This window comes from Panthera uncia, assembly GCF_023721935.1.
Source record: "Panthera uncia isolate 11264 chromosome C1 unlocalized genomic scaffold, Puncia_PCG_1.0 HiC_scaffold_4, whole genome shotgun sequence".
NCBI lineage: Eukaryota > Metazoa > Chordata > Mammalia > Carnivora > Felidae > Panthera > Panthera uncia.
Genome location: NW_026057585.1, coordinates 41331852 through 41349799, shown reverse-complemented (window position 1 = coordinate 41349799; position 17948 = coordinate 41331852). Strand labels below are relative to the sequence as shown.

General features: G+C 35.3%; 1 protein-coding gene across 1 annotated transcript in view; it reads right to left on the bottom strand.

Moving 5' to 3' along the window:
• The window catches only part of PIGK (phosphatidylinositol glycan anchor biosynthesis class K), a 128737-nt gene that overhangs the window by 30903 nt on the left and 79886 nt on the right, over nucleotides 1–17948 (bottom strand). The window contains exon 10 of the mRNA XM_049616982.1: nucleotides 15722–15806. Within this exon, the coding sequence (XP_049472939.1) occupies nucleotides 15722–15806 (85 nt within the window). The remainder of the gene's footprint in view (nucleotides 1–15721; nucleotides 15807–17948) is intronic.

Sequence of the window (17948 nt, the reverse complement as noted above, 5' to 3'; positions counted from 1 at the left end):
TCTTATGCTTTGGCTCTCTCCCACTCTAACCTCCTTTTTTTTTTTTTTCCTTCCCCTCCCCCATGGGTTTCTGTTAAGTTTCTCAGGATCCACATAAGAGTTCATTTCTAATATAGACATTTAATATATCAGAAACTATGGTGACAAGTTTATAAATGCGCAAAAGTTTTCAAACTTACGTAAAGTTGATAAAATATCAGTATTGAAATATTGATCACTATTTTCAAACAGCTTTACTATTTCATTTCTCCCTTGAAAAGTGACATTTTGGAAGTGACTGTCGTAAGTTATAATATGATAGCAGAGGTTAATTTATATGAATTTAAAATCATATCCCAGTTGATATTAAAAGAACAGCATATGACCTTCAAGTAGTTTAATTTTTATTACTTGCCTTATAATTTGAATAAAAATAAATGAACAGTATATTATTTTACATTAGACTTCTGTTTTAAATTTGCAATGATTAGGGAAAGCTCTGTAAGATTTTAAAGCAATGTTAGCCAGTCCCTAGGCAGTGAGAGTGATAAGGAATCAGCAACCTTTTCATGAGTTTCCAGATATCGATAATTCAATAGGCACATTTCTAAAAAGTGTCAGATTTTCTATTTGATAGACATTTCAGTCAACCTTTAGTAAAGTTTACCTATAATGAGGTAGGTATTATTGGAATAGAAAAACATTAAAATGCCAAAATAGCTACAGTAAAACACAATGAAGAAGAGTTATCATAAATGAGGACAGAACTGAAAAATGATCCAACTCCATGTCATGTCGTGACAGAAGCTAGAATTTCAGAGTCCAAGACATCTCAGAATGTAGAAAAGTGAGCAGAGATTCTAATTACACATATTTTGAAATATCACAAGTGTAAGATTAAGAGATGACATGAGACAAATAAACGTTCTATGGGCATACACTGCAAATAATTACCTGCAGTGGTCCTCAACCTGAGGTCTTGCCCTCCATGAGAGGGGAGACTGTTCAGAAAAGATAAGAGTGTTGCTTGGTATCATAATAACTGAGAAGTGCTTGGAAGCACCAGGAATGCCAAATATTCTGTGATGCCCAGACCAGTCCTGCATAATGAGAAACAATGGACATACCAGGATACTATACAGACTGGTTATACTGGAAAAAATTTTATCTAGGATTAAAAAGTAATTAACAAAGCACCGATGAAACATTTGCAAGATAACCTTCTAAGTTTTAAACTAGGATCCACCAGGGGTGCCTGGCTGGCTCAGTCAGTTAAGCATCCGACTTCAACTCAGGTCACTATCTCATGGTTCATGAGTTTGAGCCCCGAATTGGGCTCTGTGCTTATAGCTCAGAGCCTGGAGCCTGCTTCAGATTCTGTGTCTCCCTCTCTGCCCCTCTCCCACTCGTACTGTTTCTCTGTCTGTCTCGCTCTCTTTCTAAAAAGAAAAAAAATTAAAATTAAAGAACAAAAAAGCAAAAAAAACCTAGGACCTGACAGGCCACTCTCCAGTACCTAGCCTCTAGTAAACTTAACCTTTAATGGATACAGAGCTCTACAGTAATTTTTTAAGCAGCTGTCTGAATGAAAGAGACCAGTAAGGTTAAAATGTACCATCATCATGTATACTGTGCAGAGATGTATTAACAAATAAAGATCTTGCAATCTACTAATCTTTAAAAATATGAAAGGACTGCAAGAAGCCTTATAATTGAAATAGGGGGACCCAGAGAAACCCTGGAATGTGGACAAGAACACAGTGGGGGGTGGGGAACAGTGGGTAATATATCTCTGTTAAAGCAAAGTATTCACTGATATATAACATTGAGTAAGTTGAAGTTTTTAAAAACATACATGGGTTTGGACCTTTGTTTACACAGAACCTTTGCCTTAGATGGACGGTCTTGAAATAATGAAGAAGATAAAACTGTTTCATGTTGTATCCCAGAACTGAATCTCTCCCATATCTTAAATATCTAAATCCCAGGAAAGCATCTACTGAAAGGTCTCTAATCAAAATATTTAAATCATGCATGTATGTACACACACACACACACACACATATATATACACACACATATATATATACACACATATATATGTGTATACACACACACACACACACACACACACACACACACATATATATATATATATACATACATACACACACACACACACAACTTGTCTAATATAGAAACAGGCTGAAATATAAGATAAATTTAATTTCACAAAAGGGGACAATAATCATCAGGACCAAGAACAGACTCATTGGACATTTAAATTAGTCAGCATTTACTGCATTCACACCATATCTTTGTTACTTTCATAGCACAATGTAGTCAAGTGTACATAAGAATACAAGCTCCCGTGCTAGAATGTCCAGGTTTAAATACTGGCTTTACCATAGACTAGCTGCTTGATCTTATTATACAAGTTGTCTCTTGTTTCTGTGCTAATACTTTGTTACAGTTTTTGTGTCTATGTTCATGAGGGAAATCCCTCATGATCTGTGGTTTTCTTCTCTTGTGATGTCTTTGATATCTGGGTATACTGGCCTCATAAAATGAGATGGGAAGCATTCCCCTCTCCTCAATTTTCTGAGATTGTGTATTATTTCTTATGTAAATGTTTGATAGAATTCACCACTGACACCATCAGGGTCTAGACTTTTCTTTGTGATAAGATTTTAATTTACAAATTCTCTTACTTGACTTGATAAAGGTCTATTCAGCTTTTCTGTTTCTTTTTGGGTCACTTTTTAATATTTGTATTTTTTCTAGGAATTTGTCCATTTCACTGTAATCAACTAATTTGCTGGGATAAAGGTCTTCATAAAATTTACTTATAATCTTTTTGATTACTCCCTTTCTTGCTTGTTTGGTTTGCTTTTCCTTCTTTTATAGAGACAGTGCGAGCAGGGGAGGGGGGCAGAGAGACAGAGAATCACGCTCAGCGTGGAGCCCAATGTGGGGCTTGATCCCACGACTCTGGGATCATGACCTGAGGCAAAATCAAGAGTTGGATGCTCAACCGACTGAGCCACCTAGGCACCCCTATCTTTTTTATTTCCAAAGGGGTTGTAGTGATGTTCCCTCTTTAATTCTTGATTTGGTACTTCTTCTCTATTTTCTTGTTCAGGCTAGCTATTATCAATTTTATCTTTTCAAAGAAACAACTTAGGATTCCATTGACTTTTCTTTGTTGTTTTTAATTTAATTTTTCTTTTTAGTAAATTTCTATATTTAGGGAAGTATTGCCTAAACATTGTTCTAGAAGCTAACAACTAACATGGGCTTCATAACAAAAAATAACAATTCCATTGCTACTTCACCTTCAATTCTCCTGCCTCAGAATTAATCATGTTAGAGTTATCTAAGTAGATTAAGTAGTTATCTTAAGTAGTTATCTAAGAGCTTCTTCTGGTATTTATCTCTAATATTTCTAGAAAATATGCTTATATCACTATTTTGTTTTACAATCCTACACATTGTATCTCCTGATTTCCTATGCAAGATAAATCTGTTCCTTGACATCATCATGCTCCCTATTCTTCCCTTCCCCCACCAGTTCTCTTCTTCCTATCTTCCCTATATCTTTATGTTAAAATTTCTGGTAAAAGAGTCAACTGTTGCATTATTATAACTATGCAACTATTGTTTGAGTTGAGCCACAAAATACATTCTGATCTTTTTTATATACAATTTTTTCCCCCTGAAGTTAATAGTTACTTCAACTCCCTGTTGGCTTAATTTTCTGTGTAGCTTGTACTCTTAAGATATTACTAAACCTTCTCTTAGCATGGTTAAACACATCAGATATTTTATCATCACTCTACTGGTCCCACGGACAATCATCTTGGAGCACTACACCATCCTGCTCTAGTTCATACTCTTTTTCTGCCAGTTTTCCTGAGGCATATAATTGAATAGTCTGTTATTGAAAGAATATGGTTTCTATTCTATATGGCTGTCACCAGAGATTTCCTTTCACCATCATTAATCTGGGAGTTTTACGACTATCTCATGTTGATGAGTCCATCTCTTGTGTCTTGGATTGTATGTTTTCAGGTTTTTTGGCTTATCCCTTCATTCAATAAATCATCCAGTAACTTCTTGAGAAAGGATGAAAAAAAATTTTTTTTGAAACTTTGACTATCTTTCCTATACCATGGTATGTGAAGGGATAACTTAGCAATGAATAGAATCTTGAACTGGAAATATTTTCTCACATAATTTGAAGATATCACTCCACTGCTTTCTTGTTTTAAGTGTTGCTATTGATAAGTGTGATGATGACACTGATTATTGTTCTTTTGATCACGGCCTTTTCCCCCTCCCATTCTGGAAGTTTTTGTTTTTTACTGTTTTACTCTGTTTACTCCTTTTTGTTTTTTACTGTTTTGAAATTTCAAAATGATGTTCCTTGGAATGATGTCTATTTGTTTCACAGTATTGATCACTTGGTAAAACACTGAGTTCTGGAAAAGTTTTCTTCTATTATTTCTTAATATATCCTCCCTGCTATTTTTTCTGTCCTGTTTTTCTAGTACTTTTATTAGTCAGACATTGCATTTTACTAATTATTGTCTAAAACCATAAAGGGTATGAAATTTTACCCTGCTTCCATGGTAACAGGTGGGCCTAGAAGAGTTTCATGGATACTGGCAGAAGACATGAGACTCTTGGGTCAGAGATAAAGGGCTTTATTACTCATGGCAGCATGAGCTTCTTCATGTTTCTGCCAGTTCTCCTTGTCTCCCAAGTCCCATGGGGGATAATGCAGTTGCAGGCCTAGGCAGATGCTATGCACATAATAAGTTTATGTAACAGATTAGGAAATCCTCAGATTTGAAAATTCTAAATTTTTTATAAGAAGCTGCAACACATCTGACCAAACTTTGCCTTAGAGGGAGACCTTACCCTTATTTTACTATAGAGCAAACAAATCTGCCCTTTGCTCCTGAGACAGTCACTATTTGTCTTCCAAGACTGTTCACTATACAAACACCTTTGACAAGATAGTCTAGAACAAAAAGCTTCTGGGGCGCCTGGGTGGCTCAGTCGGTTAAGCGTCCAACTTCGGCTCAGGTCATGATCTCACGGTCCGAGAGTTCAAGCCCCGCGTCGGGCTCTGTGCTGACCGCTCAGAGCCTGGAGCCTGTTTCAGATTCTGTGTCTCCGTCTCTCTCTGACCCACCCCCGTTCATGCTCTGTCTCTCTCTGTCACAAAAATAAATAAATGTTAAAAAAAAAAATTAAAAAAAAAAAGCTTTCTAAGTGTCTCTGCTCACTAGATGTGCAGAAATATGAGAGACTCCTATAGAATTGTATGCCAACAGTTATTCCTCCAATTTTCTTACCCTTTTTCTTCACTTTTCCTTTTGTCTCTTTGTCCTACCTTTTGAGAGATTTCCTCAATTTTGCCCTCAAAACTTTCTGTTGATATTTTTATTTCTACTCTCATAGTTGGTTTTGTTTTTGTTCTTGTTTTTGTTTTTAAGATGAGAGAGAGAGAGAGAGAGTGCACGCGCAAGTGGTAGGTGGAGAGAGAATGTTAAGCATGCTCCACACCTAGTGCAGAGCCGAATGCAGGGTTCATAAATGTGAGATCAAAACCTGAGCCAAAATCAAGAGTCAGATGCTCAACCAACTGAGCCACCCAGGTGCCCCTACTCTCATAGTTTTAATTTCCAAGAGCTCTTCTTTGTTTTCTGAATATTCCTTTTCTATATAGCATCCTGTTTCATAAATAAAATGTTCTCATTTTTTTCTAAAGTGGTGGTGGTGGTGATTAAATTTTCTTTACCGTTTGCTTATTTTGATTTTTGTCTTTCAAAATAAGGATATTCTTGGGGCGCCTGGGTGGCGCAGTCGGTTAAGCGTCCGACTTCAGCCAGGTCACAATCTCGCGGTCCATGAGTTCGAGCCCCGCGTCAGGCTCTGGGCTGATGGCTCGGAGCCTGGAGCCTGTTTCCGATTCTGTGTCTCCCTCTCTCTCTGCCCCTCCCCTGTTCATGCTCTGTCTCTCTCTGTCCCAAAAATAAATAAATAAATAAATAAATAAATAAATAAATAAAATAAACGTTAAATCAAAATAAGGATATTCTTTAAAAGTCTGATAATTCTTAGTTGTATATTCATAGTTAGAGTGAAAAAATAAAACACCAATCATGCATTAGCAGCACTTATCAACCACTGGGCCTACCAGTGGGATAAACCAGTGGGACTTGGCTATTAAACTGGGATCCTGCAAATGTCAAAATGTACATTCTCTATTAGACTAGTATATTCAGGCAGAAATTATCCACCTTCTACCTGATAGTATATACGCATAAATGCCAGTGTTCTGGGAACTAAAGAGGAGGAGGACTTTGGCAGTTACTTTTTGCACCCAACCTTTGATATGCCTGGTGCCTGCTTTCCCAAGGTTCTACAGTACAAATTGGCTTGCTCTTACAGGTCTCCCCCATGATGGAAGTTAGGGCTCAGCTCTTCCATTCTGCTAAGTTGGTTACCATTTGTTCAACTATATTTCCTCTTCCAATTTTTACTACTTCTTGTGTGTTATTCTCTCCTCTTACATTTTCTTTGTCTTTTGGAGTTTATATATTTTTATGTCTTTACTGTCACTTTTATCAGGATTTTTCAGGAAGGAGAATAAACATATACACTCAACTGGCCATGTTCTTTAAACATAGTTCATAAACATATTTATAAATTTTACTACAAATTACTACATTTTTCATGATCTGTGTCAATGTACACTCCTCTCTAGTAGTGTGTGTGCTTTGTCATTACTATTACTACTTTTCATGTCTTTGCTAATATAAGAAATTAAAGAAAAAAATTTAAAATATTTACTGTATTTTTGAGAGAGAGAGACAGAGAGAGAGAGCATGAGCAGGGGTGGGGCAGAGCGAGAGGGAGGCACCAAATCTGAAGCAGGATCCAGACTCTGAGCTGTCAGCACAGAGCCGGATGTGGGGCTCAACTCACGAACCGTGAGATCATGACCTGAGCCAAAGTTGGACCACTGACTGAGCCACCCAGGTACCCCATAAGAAATTATTTGAAGTGGTACTTTATGGTTGAAATGAACAATTCTTAGATTACTAATGAATATTAACAAGTTTTCGTCAGTTTGTTAGCCATTTTTATTTCAACGTTGAGGCATGTCTATGTAAGTTCTTTGCTCCTTTTCTACTGGAGTGTTAGGTGTTTTTCCTTATCACGTTGTAAAAGTGGTATTTAAAGATGTTAATTGTGTAAGGAAAATATTTTTCTACCTTGAGATTTGCCTTTTCACTTTGATGCACACAACTTTTACATTTTACAAAGTCAAATATGTCAATTTTCTTTCATAATGTTCCATGCTTAGAAAGTCCTTACCTACAAATATTTACCAGTATACTTTTTCATTATTTTGATATTTTCCATTTTTTGTATTGATCTATAATCTGATTAGAATTTGCTTCTTCCATGTGTTATAAAGCAAGAATCTAACGCCCCCCAAATACTTTTGTACTGTCCTAGCATCATTTATTAAATAGTTCTTTAATTTCCTACTGGTCTATGATGGGACCTTTACCATTTGTATAATCTAGATACAGACTGAGGTTTCTAGGATAGCTAGGTGAACTATTCTATGCATAAGACTCACCTACATTTTTGCAATAGTGTCATTCTGTATATCTAAACAGTACAGGCCTAGATATTTTAATATCTGCCAGGGCTAACTAAATTGATTCTCGACACACAATCTTAAAAAATAAAACATATGCCTAACTAGATGAGACTAAAAAAAAAAAAGTGTTATAATTAGTTAAATTACACATATTCATTCATTACTGACCTTTTCATTTTTCAGTACATTTCTAAAATATTTTACTTCTAAGCAACCTAAGTAACATCTGTATTTGAGACTATCCTAATATACATTCCTAACTACATACAAATTTCTCTTTTGGAAAAACTTTGTGTCTAATTATTTTTTTTTAATTTTAATTTTAATTTTTTTTCTGATTATTTTTTTAAATCCCTAGTTGTCATTATTTTATCATTCACTAAACTCCACGTGGTGGTAATTCAACTTACCTTTACAAACTAAAGTGAAATGAATGTACCATAGCATAATCATATATTTCAAATCTTTTTTTTTTTTTTTTTTTTTTTTTGCTTATTTATTTATTCTGAGAGGGAGAGCGTACATGAAAGTTGGGGAGTAACAGAGAGAGAGAGAATCCCAGGCAGGCTCCACACTATCAGCACAGAGCCCAGTGTGGGGCTCAAACTCACGAAATGTGAGATCATATGACCTGAGCTGAAATCAAGAGTCAGCCACTTAACCGACTGAGCCATCCAGGTGCCCCTATTTCAATCTTAATCTTAAATTTAGGCTATTTTTGAAGTGGTTCAACTTTAAAATTAACATTAGTGACATAAATATAAAATAATTTATATGGGAAAATAATCCATTTCTCTCCATATCTGTCTCAGTAACATAGTTCTATACCTGCTTTCCTAGTAAACAAATTAAGAGAAAGATAATCACCTTTAAAGAGAAATTATCAATATAAGCATACAAGGTTAACCAAACTACTTTCTTTGTGTGTGTTTTTCTATTTCTTCATAATATTTTTAAGTCCTAACAAACTTCATAAATCCTTAAAAGGATTAGTTGTAGTTTCCTATATAGTAATGCCCCTTATATCAGTAATTGCAATTTATACGTTCTCTTTTTTTTTTTTTTTTTTTTGTTAGACAGGCAGAGTGAGCAGGGGAGGGGCAGAGAGAGTGGGAGAGAGAGAATCCCAAAAAGGCTCCTTGATGCCAACACAGAGCCAGATGTGAGGCTCTAACTCATGAAACTGTGGGATCATGACCTGAGCCAAAACTGAGATCAGACACATAACCAACTGAGCCACTCAGCCACCCCTGCAATTTATATTTTCCTATGATTTGTACTTTTAAAATTTTGTTGTAGGGCACTAGAATGCCTAAATTATTAATACAATGAATCTTACAATCTACATATGTACTCAGACATGTTTAATCAATACCACCATTGTTGGCTATGAAAGGAACCTGAAAATCATAAATAGGTATGCCAACAAGCTACCTCTTAGTGACCTTTGGAGATCCCTTAACTCATTTAGCTTCTTAGCATGTCAAGACCCTTAAATTCAATAATCAATAGTCACCATACTTGTCCAGTGTCTACTATGTATCAGACGCTGCATTTAATGCACTGTCCAATGAAAATACTAACAAACTTCACCAACATTTGCAAAGAATGTATGTAACTTTAGCTTACAGGAGTCAGAAGGAAACAGGGGCAAGAAAGAAGAGGAAGGAAGTTGGGAAGAGGGTTAAAAAGATAGAAAAGGAATGACAACAAATAAGGAGTTGGTCTTTCCCACTGTCAATTCAGATTTCTTCCTCTACCATTGCTAGCACTCTGCAACCATGCACAATCCTTAGGAAGGATTAACAGATGTGCTGTGCACACCAACCACCTCAGTGATTACCAGAGGGAGTGACGCCACTCCCAAACAACACAATGTAACAGTATACGTCAGTCAGTACACTTTGAATCTCTCAGCGCCATGAAGCTATATCAACTAGTCCCTATTACCTAAACTGTGATTTCATCATCCCAGGAAGGAGTGGAAGAAGGAGTAAATCCAGTGTGTGCATGACTTGATTAAACTTTCTATCAATAGCCAAGAGGAAAGGAAAGAGGTCAGTTGATATGAAAATACATCCAATTATCAGAAAATATGGAAAAAATATATATTTGCTTTACCAAATTGTGGCTTCTAAAAATCATACACACTGTATCAACTCTGCTGAGGAACATTCACATTGTTTCCAGTATGTTGTGGCCACATGCAAGGCTGATATAAATGTTGCTGTACTGAGATTCTTATATGCTAGTACTTTTATTTATATATTAGTAGTACAGGCTACATTGTCATGAGTGGAACCATTAGGTTGAAGGGTATACTGTATATACTTAATGTGAAGAGATGTTACAAGATGACCTTATAAAAAGAAATGATTTCGGTATCTAGCAACAAGGTATACACATACGTTTTTCCTAGCGTCTCTGCCAGAAATGGACGTTTTTAATTTTTAAAATACCTTTATTGAGATATAATTCAGACAATGTAAAATTTGTGTTTTAACATGTACAATTCAACAGTTTTATTATATTCACAGAGCTTTGCAATGATTACCACTAAGGTTAGAACAACTTTGTCACTCCAAAAAATGAAACCCGTACCCATTCAGAAGTGAGTCCCCATTTCCCTACCTCATTCCAGTCCTAGGCAACCACTAATCTACTTTCTCTCTATACAAATTAACCTATTCTTGACGTTTCATACAAATGACACCATACAATATATGGTCTTCTATGACTGGCTTCATTTACTTAACATACTGCTTTCAAGCTTCATCCATGTTGTAGCATATATCAGTACTTCATTCCCTTTTATCATTGAATAATATTCCATGTATGGAAACACTTATTTTACTTATCCATTTATCAGTTGATGAACATTTGGGCTGTTTCCACAAATTATTGGCTATTATGAATAATGCTGCTGTATAAGTTTTTGTGTGGATGTATGTTTTTATATACCTAGGTTGGAATCACCAGGTCATATGGTAACTCTACATTTAAACCTTTTGAGGAACTGTCAAACTGTTTTTCTAAAGTGTCTTTTTAATTTTTGCCAATTTGAAGGACATAAAATCGTTTCACTTTGTAATGTGCACTTCCTTACTGAGTTTGAGACTCTTTCCTTTCGTCCATTGGTAATTTAGGTTTGTTTTCTCTGAATTGCTTTTCATCTCTTTTGTCTTTTTTGTCTACTGAGTTGTTTTGTTTGCTTTTATAAACTTCTAAGAGTCTTGTGTATATTTTGGATATTAACTAATTTACTTTTGTCTTCTTTGTAAACATTTTGTCTTGATTCTAACATTAGTCCTTTAATGTTGTGGTATTTTGTGTTGTACACAATATTCTATTTTTATGGAGCTGAACATCTTTTGGGTTTTGTGTTCATTAAAACATTCTACCTTACTTCCAGATTAAAATGCAGTTGCCTAGATTTTCTTCTAAAATTTTTATTTATTTTACTCTAAGTCTTTAATCTATAGAAAACTTACATCATATACAGTATGAATTAGAAATTTAAGCAGTTTTCTACTGAAATGATATATCGTCTTAATCATATATTAAATAATGAAATAAAATGAATTTTTTCTTTGGATTATCTATTTTAATATCTTTCAAATCACAGGTCAGGACTACTTGCTGCTTTTAAAATCAACTTAGTGGGGCGCCTGGGTGGCTCAGTCGGTGGAGCGTTCGACTTCGGCTCAGGTCATGATCTCACGGTTAGAGTTCGAGCCCCATGTTGGGCTCTGTGCTGACAGCTCAGAGCCTGGAACCTGCTTCGGATTCTGTGTCTCCTCCTCTCTCTGCCCCTCCCATGCTCATGCTCTGTCTTTCTCTGTCTCTCAACAATAAATAAACATTAATTTAAAAAAATAAAAAAATAAAAAAAAATAAAATCAACTTAGTAGGCTTTATTTGGACTTTTAAAAATATAAGATAGAAAAACAAAATATCAGTATGCATCATATATAATGAGGGTAAATATATCATGGAATTTTTATTTCTAACACAAACATATAAACACATACATCAAGGGTCATAATGCATGTAAAATGCATTTCTTATTGTGAATTGTAATGAATGAAGTTTGAAATCCACTCCACCATTGTACTCCACTAATCCATTTGTCTATTCCTTTGTCCATATCATGTGTGTCTAATTCAAGTGGCTGTGTTCTGGTAAGGCCATCTCCCTTTTAGCTACTATTAGACATTTGTTCTTCCACATGAACTATGTGGTCAATTTTTTCTTAACATCAAAAAAGTCATTTTGCTTCCATTTAAATTAGGATTGCTAATTTGGAAGAAATTTTACTTTTATGGCATTAAGTTCCCTGCACCCACCAAGTACTGGTATGCCTTTCTGTTTACGAAGCATGGTGTGTTTCTATATTTCTTATTATACAGGTCCTGTGCTTTACTTGTTAAATTTATTCCTAAGTATTTTAATTAAATTTTATTAAAAATTTTTTTTCATGTTTATTTATTTTTCAGAGAGAGAGACGGACAGACAGAGCATGAGCAGGGTCGGGGCAGAGAGAAGGAGACACCGAATCCAAAGCAGGCTCCAGGCTCTGAGCTGTCAGCAAAGAGATCAACGCTGGGCTCGAACTCACTAACCATGAGATCATGACCTGAGCCTAAGTCAGATGCTTAACCGACTTAGCCACCCAGGTACCCCCTAAGTATTTTATAGCTCTTTCTCACTGTTGTGAAAGAAATTTTTTTCCATTTCCATTCTTTGTGCTTACTGTAAATACAGAGAAGCTATCAGTTTTACTTATCTTATATCTGGCTATCTTACCAGATTCTTTTATTAATTCTATTGTTTATAACTTGAATCTCTGTGTTACCTAGATGTACTATTATATTTGCTAGGACCCTTAAAAAATGGAAATTATTTGGCAGTATAAAATGGCATCACTGAGAATCTTACTTAGCTCCTGACTGTAAAATGCTATTTAAGTAACGTACACAAGAAATTACTCAGAATACTGAGACCCATTACTCTCTCTTCCACTTCTCACGTTGCTCCTCATATTACAGTCCCTGTCCCTGCTCCTCCTCTCCTACAGCTTCTAAACTACGCTACTAGTGAGAGGCTCTGGCTTCTCATGTCTTGGCAATAAGGAAAAGAGGTGCTGCTGGCTCTCAGTGAACCATTAAAAATACATATCTGGCCATTCAGGTAAATGCATACATGGCACAAGGTAAGATGCTGAAAGGAATATCAAGAAATCAAGAGTGTCCTGAAATAAGAGATCTCAAATAAGAGATGAAAGGCATGTGAATAAAGCATGTTATTTCAAACAGAAATGGTACATGCTCCAAAACAGGCATAAATTAAGCATGATTCAAGATTAGAGGAAAATAGTTACTTATCGTATAAGAAGAGTTAACAGTAGAGGTTACACATATACAACAATTATGCCATAATTTGGATATAGTCCTGATTAAAAAGCTTTTGAGGGACTGGGTGAACCTAATTATCACATGTATTACTATTCTCTTACAGGAAAGAAACTGCTTTCAAATAATTCACCTGTAGTGAACTTCTAACAACAGAATTCATATATTTCTTAAAGATTGCTTGGACACATAATGGTAACAGTCCTACAATTGTAGTACTGTCAATAAAAGGAAATAACAAGAAGAATAAATAAGAGCCTGGTTTAACAGTGTCCATTCCTGATTACCCCTTGAGAACACAATCTTATTCAATAAAAATTTAAAAAAAAACTTATCATGCAAATTTCTTCAAAATTTAAATTTTATAACTTCAGGTACTCTATAATAATGTTTATAATTCAGTGTTAAAGTTAATATAACTTCTTATATTGCCAAAAATATCACAATAAAAATTTTCACCAGGGTCAGAAATTTTCATCTTTGAATTCATACAGTGTATAATAGCAAAATGCAGCTGTTACATAAAGCATAGTTTACTGGTTCATTCATGCTATAAAAATATGACTGACATTTCATCTGGTCAACCATCCTAAAGGTTAATTCTTGTTTCCTGTTTCAGATTTTATTCCAGGTGAACTGCGCTGGGCAGATTCTATTTACCTATTCTGAACAAACCACAAACTGTTTCATTGCTCACTCTTACTGTTAAGAACATATTGACTTGCTGCCTGCTCTGCTGTTTAATTCATTTATGCTGAGAGTCAGGCATGAAGACAGAATTTTAAATGTGACATTTGCAGGCTGTTAGGTCATTTAAGCTCTGACAACACTAGGGAATTCCTGACATATAAACTGGACCTGATTACCAAACACAGATAGGCTTCCCAAAGCGGCAAATTTCTGTTTGTTTTTTTTTTTTTTTTGTAATATCTCATAGAACTTAATATTAAATTTTGATGTCAATGAAAAGATCTCTATAGTCATCATTTAAAAGTAAAAGCCTATTTCTTTTAATAAGCTCAAACCAGTACTTCTTCTAATCAAACCAAATTAGCTAAGTGAAAATTCTTTTGGTTAACAAAGACATATGGAAAGGCTCATAATAATAATATGAACAGACACTAAAATTCTGACATATTCCGATTTTTAAGGGCTTTTAATCTATAGATTCTGAAAAATCAGGTAGTTCTCAAGGCCATGCCTCTTGTCTCTTGTCAACAGACCATTTATTTTTTTATTTTTTTTTTCAATATATGAAATTTATTGTCAAATTGGTTTCCATACAACACCCAGTGTTCATCCCAAAAGGTGCCCTCCTCAATACCCATCACCCACCCCCCCCTCCCTCCCACCCCCCATCAACCCTCAGTTTGTTCTCAGTTTTTAACAGTCTCTTATGCTTTGGCTCTCTCCCACTCTAACCACTCTCTTTTTTTTTTTCCTTCCCCTCCCCCATGGGTTTCTGTTAAGTTTCTCAGGATCCACATAAGAGTGAAAACATATGGTATTTGTCTTTCTCTGTATGGCTTATTTCACTTAGCATAACACTCTCCAGTTCCACCCACGTTGCTACAAAGGGCCATATTTCATTCTTTCTCATTGCCACGTAGTACTCCATTGTGTATATAAACCACAATTTCTTTATCCATTCATCAGTTGATGGACATTTAGGCTCTTTCCATAATTTGGCTATTGTTGAGAGTGCTGCTATAAACATTGGGGTACAAGTGCCCCTATGCATCAGTACTCCTGTATCCCTTGGGTAAATTCCTAGCAGTGCTATTGCTGGGTCATAGGGTAGATCTATTTTTAATTTTCTGAGGAACCTCCACACTGTTTTCCAGAGCGGCTACACCAATTTGCATTCCCACCAACAGTGCAAGAGGGTTCCCGTTTCTCCACATCCTCTCCAGCATCTATAGTCTCCTGATTTGTTCATTTTGGCCACTCTGACTGGCGTGAGGTGATATCTGAGTGTGGTTTTGATTTGTATTTCCCTGATAAGGAGCGACGGTCAACAGACCATTTAAAATTAGGATCTGTCCAGGGCAGAGCCAGACTTTATATGCTATCAAAATCACACTACAAAATCTTAGTTTAAATACCTACCACACTGCCTTCTCTAAGATTATAGTTATGCAGAAGGGATGATAGAGTCATTATAATTGGGAATAAAAAAAAAAAAACCTGCCCACATGACATTTAGAATTACACTTTACAAGAGCTGATAATGGGGTAGGGTGAAGGAAGTAAGGAAAGACTGTTTTCTTATTTTAGCTACTCAAAAAAATTACACCAAATGACAATTTTCCAGCTCTTTCTCCTTGTCACTAACAAGAACTATACACAATGGTTCAAATGAAAGTTTTCTGAAATTAAGTCTTGTTGTTAAGTAATGAACAAAAGATAATTCTGATTTTACCCTGTATTTTATGTAAGAATTCCACTATACACAGCAAGTAGCCTTTTAATATTGTGCTTTGAATGAGACTTTCAGCTGTAATAGGTGGAGTCCAAATAGGGATAGATGGCCTGGAATGCCTTTCAGCTATAGCACATTGATTCTGAAAAATCTAACAGACGCAATTACTTTTCAAAGATTAAAAATCTTGTTTCTTTCAAAAGAATATAATGGAAAGCAAACCTGGTGTATTATCTGAGCTACAGGAAGTTGTTCAGCATATTTCAGAGGTTCCATTAGTTCCTCATCCATCCACTCTTTCTTATATCTGAAAAAAGGAGTTAGAAAACACATGACTAAGGTAAATACTATTTTTAAATATGGCAAATATCTAAATATGCCAAATATGAAAACTATTAAAAATCTATACTTAATGTTTCTGAAATAACTAGTATTTATGAAAACCTATGAAAAACCACCTAGTGATAATCTTTAAATGATGTAACCATAAATACATTCAAATTGCATTTAATTACGATGTAATAAGATTAGTTAACATTATCTAATATTCTTGGATTCTGTCTTTTACTCTGAGACTTAAAACTATTTAAGAATTTCCTATTTATAGGGTGTGCTTTTTAATATGGTATTTAAAGGACTTCAAAACCTGGCTCGGAACACATTCAACCTCCATATCCAGCAACTCTCCCTCTAGGTAACAGTCTGTTGTTGTCAACCACATCCCCAACTACTGGCCACCTGCCAGTGGGCCTTAGCTCCATGCCTCTCTGATGCTCTCCATTCTGTTTCCTGTTTGGACCAACCACCAATCCCTCCTTTGTTTACTCTTCCTGCAAAGATAATTATTTAAACCTGTTTAAGACACACTTTGACCTCCCTGAAGACAAAAACCATGTCTTAGTCTTTCTTGTATATCCAGTGTTTACTTACAATACTCAATAAATGTTTGCTGAGTGAATATGTGAATAAAATGAAAACAACAATAACTGAGAGGCTGTTATTTTATATTGAAAAATATTTTCTTTAATATCTCCACTTACGATGAGATGCAGAGTTGACATAATAAGACCTAATATAGTATAAAATAGTAAAGTGCACAGTAGAAATAAAAATAAAATCTCCCCAAGTGAAGAGAATTAGAAAAAATGTTTTTAAAAAATTGGCCCTTTTTTGAAATAGGAAATCATCATATTTCAAAATAAAAGGTACTAAACGTATTCACCCATTTTTATCTATAAATTATACAGCAACTTATCGACTTAAAAACTGAAGTTTAAAAATTTAACCTTGATTTATCTTGAAAAATAATCAAAGAGACTAGTCTGAGTCTCTAGGGCTACCATTAAGGAATCTGATGATGAGAAATCTGGAACCTATTCCAAAAAATAGGCAGATATATAAATAAGGACAAAATTTTGCCTATGATTTAAGAGCTTAAAGAACCTCATAACTAGATAAAAATCTGTATACCTTGCAGAATAAGTATAAAAATAATTAATTTGGGGGAATTTTGAAGACTCACTCATGACAAAAAAAAATTGTCTTAAAACATTGCATTATAGGGACAAAAAGCAGAATGGTGATTGCCAGGGCAAAGTAGGGGAGAACAGAGAATTATTGTTTACAGGGTAGTTTCAGGAATGCCTGGTGGCTCAGTTGGTTGTGCGTCCAACTCCTGATTTTGGCTCAATTCATGATCCCAGGGTTGTGGGATCGAGCTCCACTGAGCTCCGTGCTGTGTGTGGAGCTTGCTTAAGATTCTTTCTCTCCCTCTTTCTCTTTCTCCCCCACCCCCCCTCCCCTGCTCGTGGCACTCTCTCTCCTCTCTCTCTCTCAAATAAAAAATGATAGTAAAGATTAAAAAAAAAATAAAGGGTAGTTTCAGTATCGAAAGATGAAAAAGTTCTGGAAATGGATAGTGCCGATGGTTACATGATAATGTTAATGTACTTAGCCACTGAACTGGATAGTTGAAAATGATTACAATGGTAAATTTTATGTCACATTTATGTTATGGGCTGAACTGTATCCTCCCAAAATTTGTATGTTGAACAAGTACCTCAAGATAAGACTGATTTGGAGACAGGGTCTTTAAAGAGGTAATTAAGGTTAAATGAAGTCATTAGGGTAGGCCTTAATCCAGTGTGATAACATCCTTATAAGAAGAGGAGATTAAGACACAGGCAGACTGAGTAAAGACCAAGTGAAGACACTGAGGGAAGACATGGCCATCTATAATTCAAGGAGAAAGGGCTTTAGAAGAAACCAGTCCCGCCAACCCCTTGATCTTGGACTTTTAGCCACCAGAATTGTGAGAAAATAAATTCCTGTTGTTTAAGCTACCCAGTCTATAGTGCTCCATGATAGCAGCCTTAGCAGACTAACACATTTTACCACAATTAAAAATAAAATAAAATAAAATAAAATAAAATAAAATAAAATAAAATAA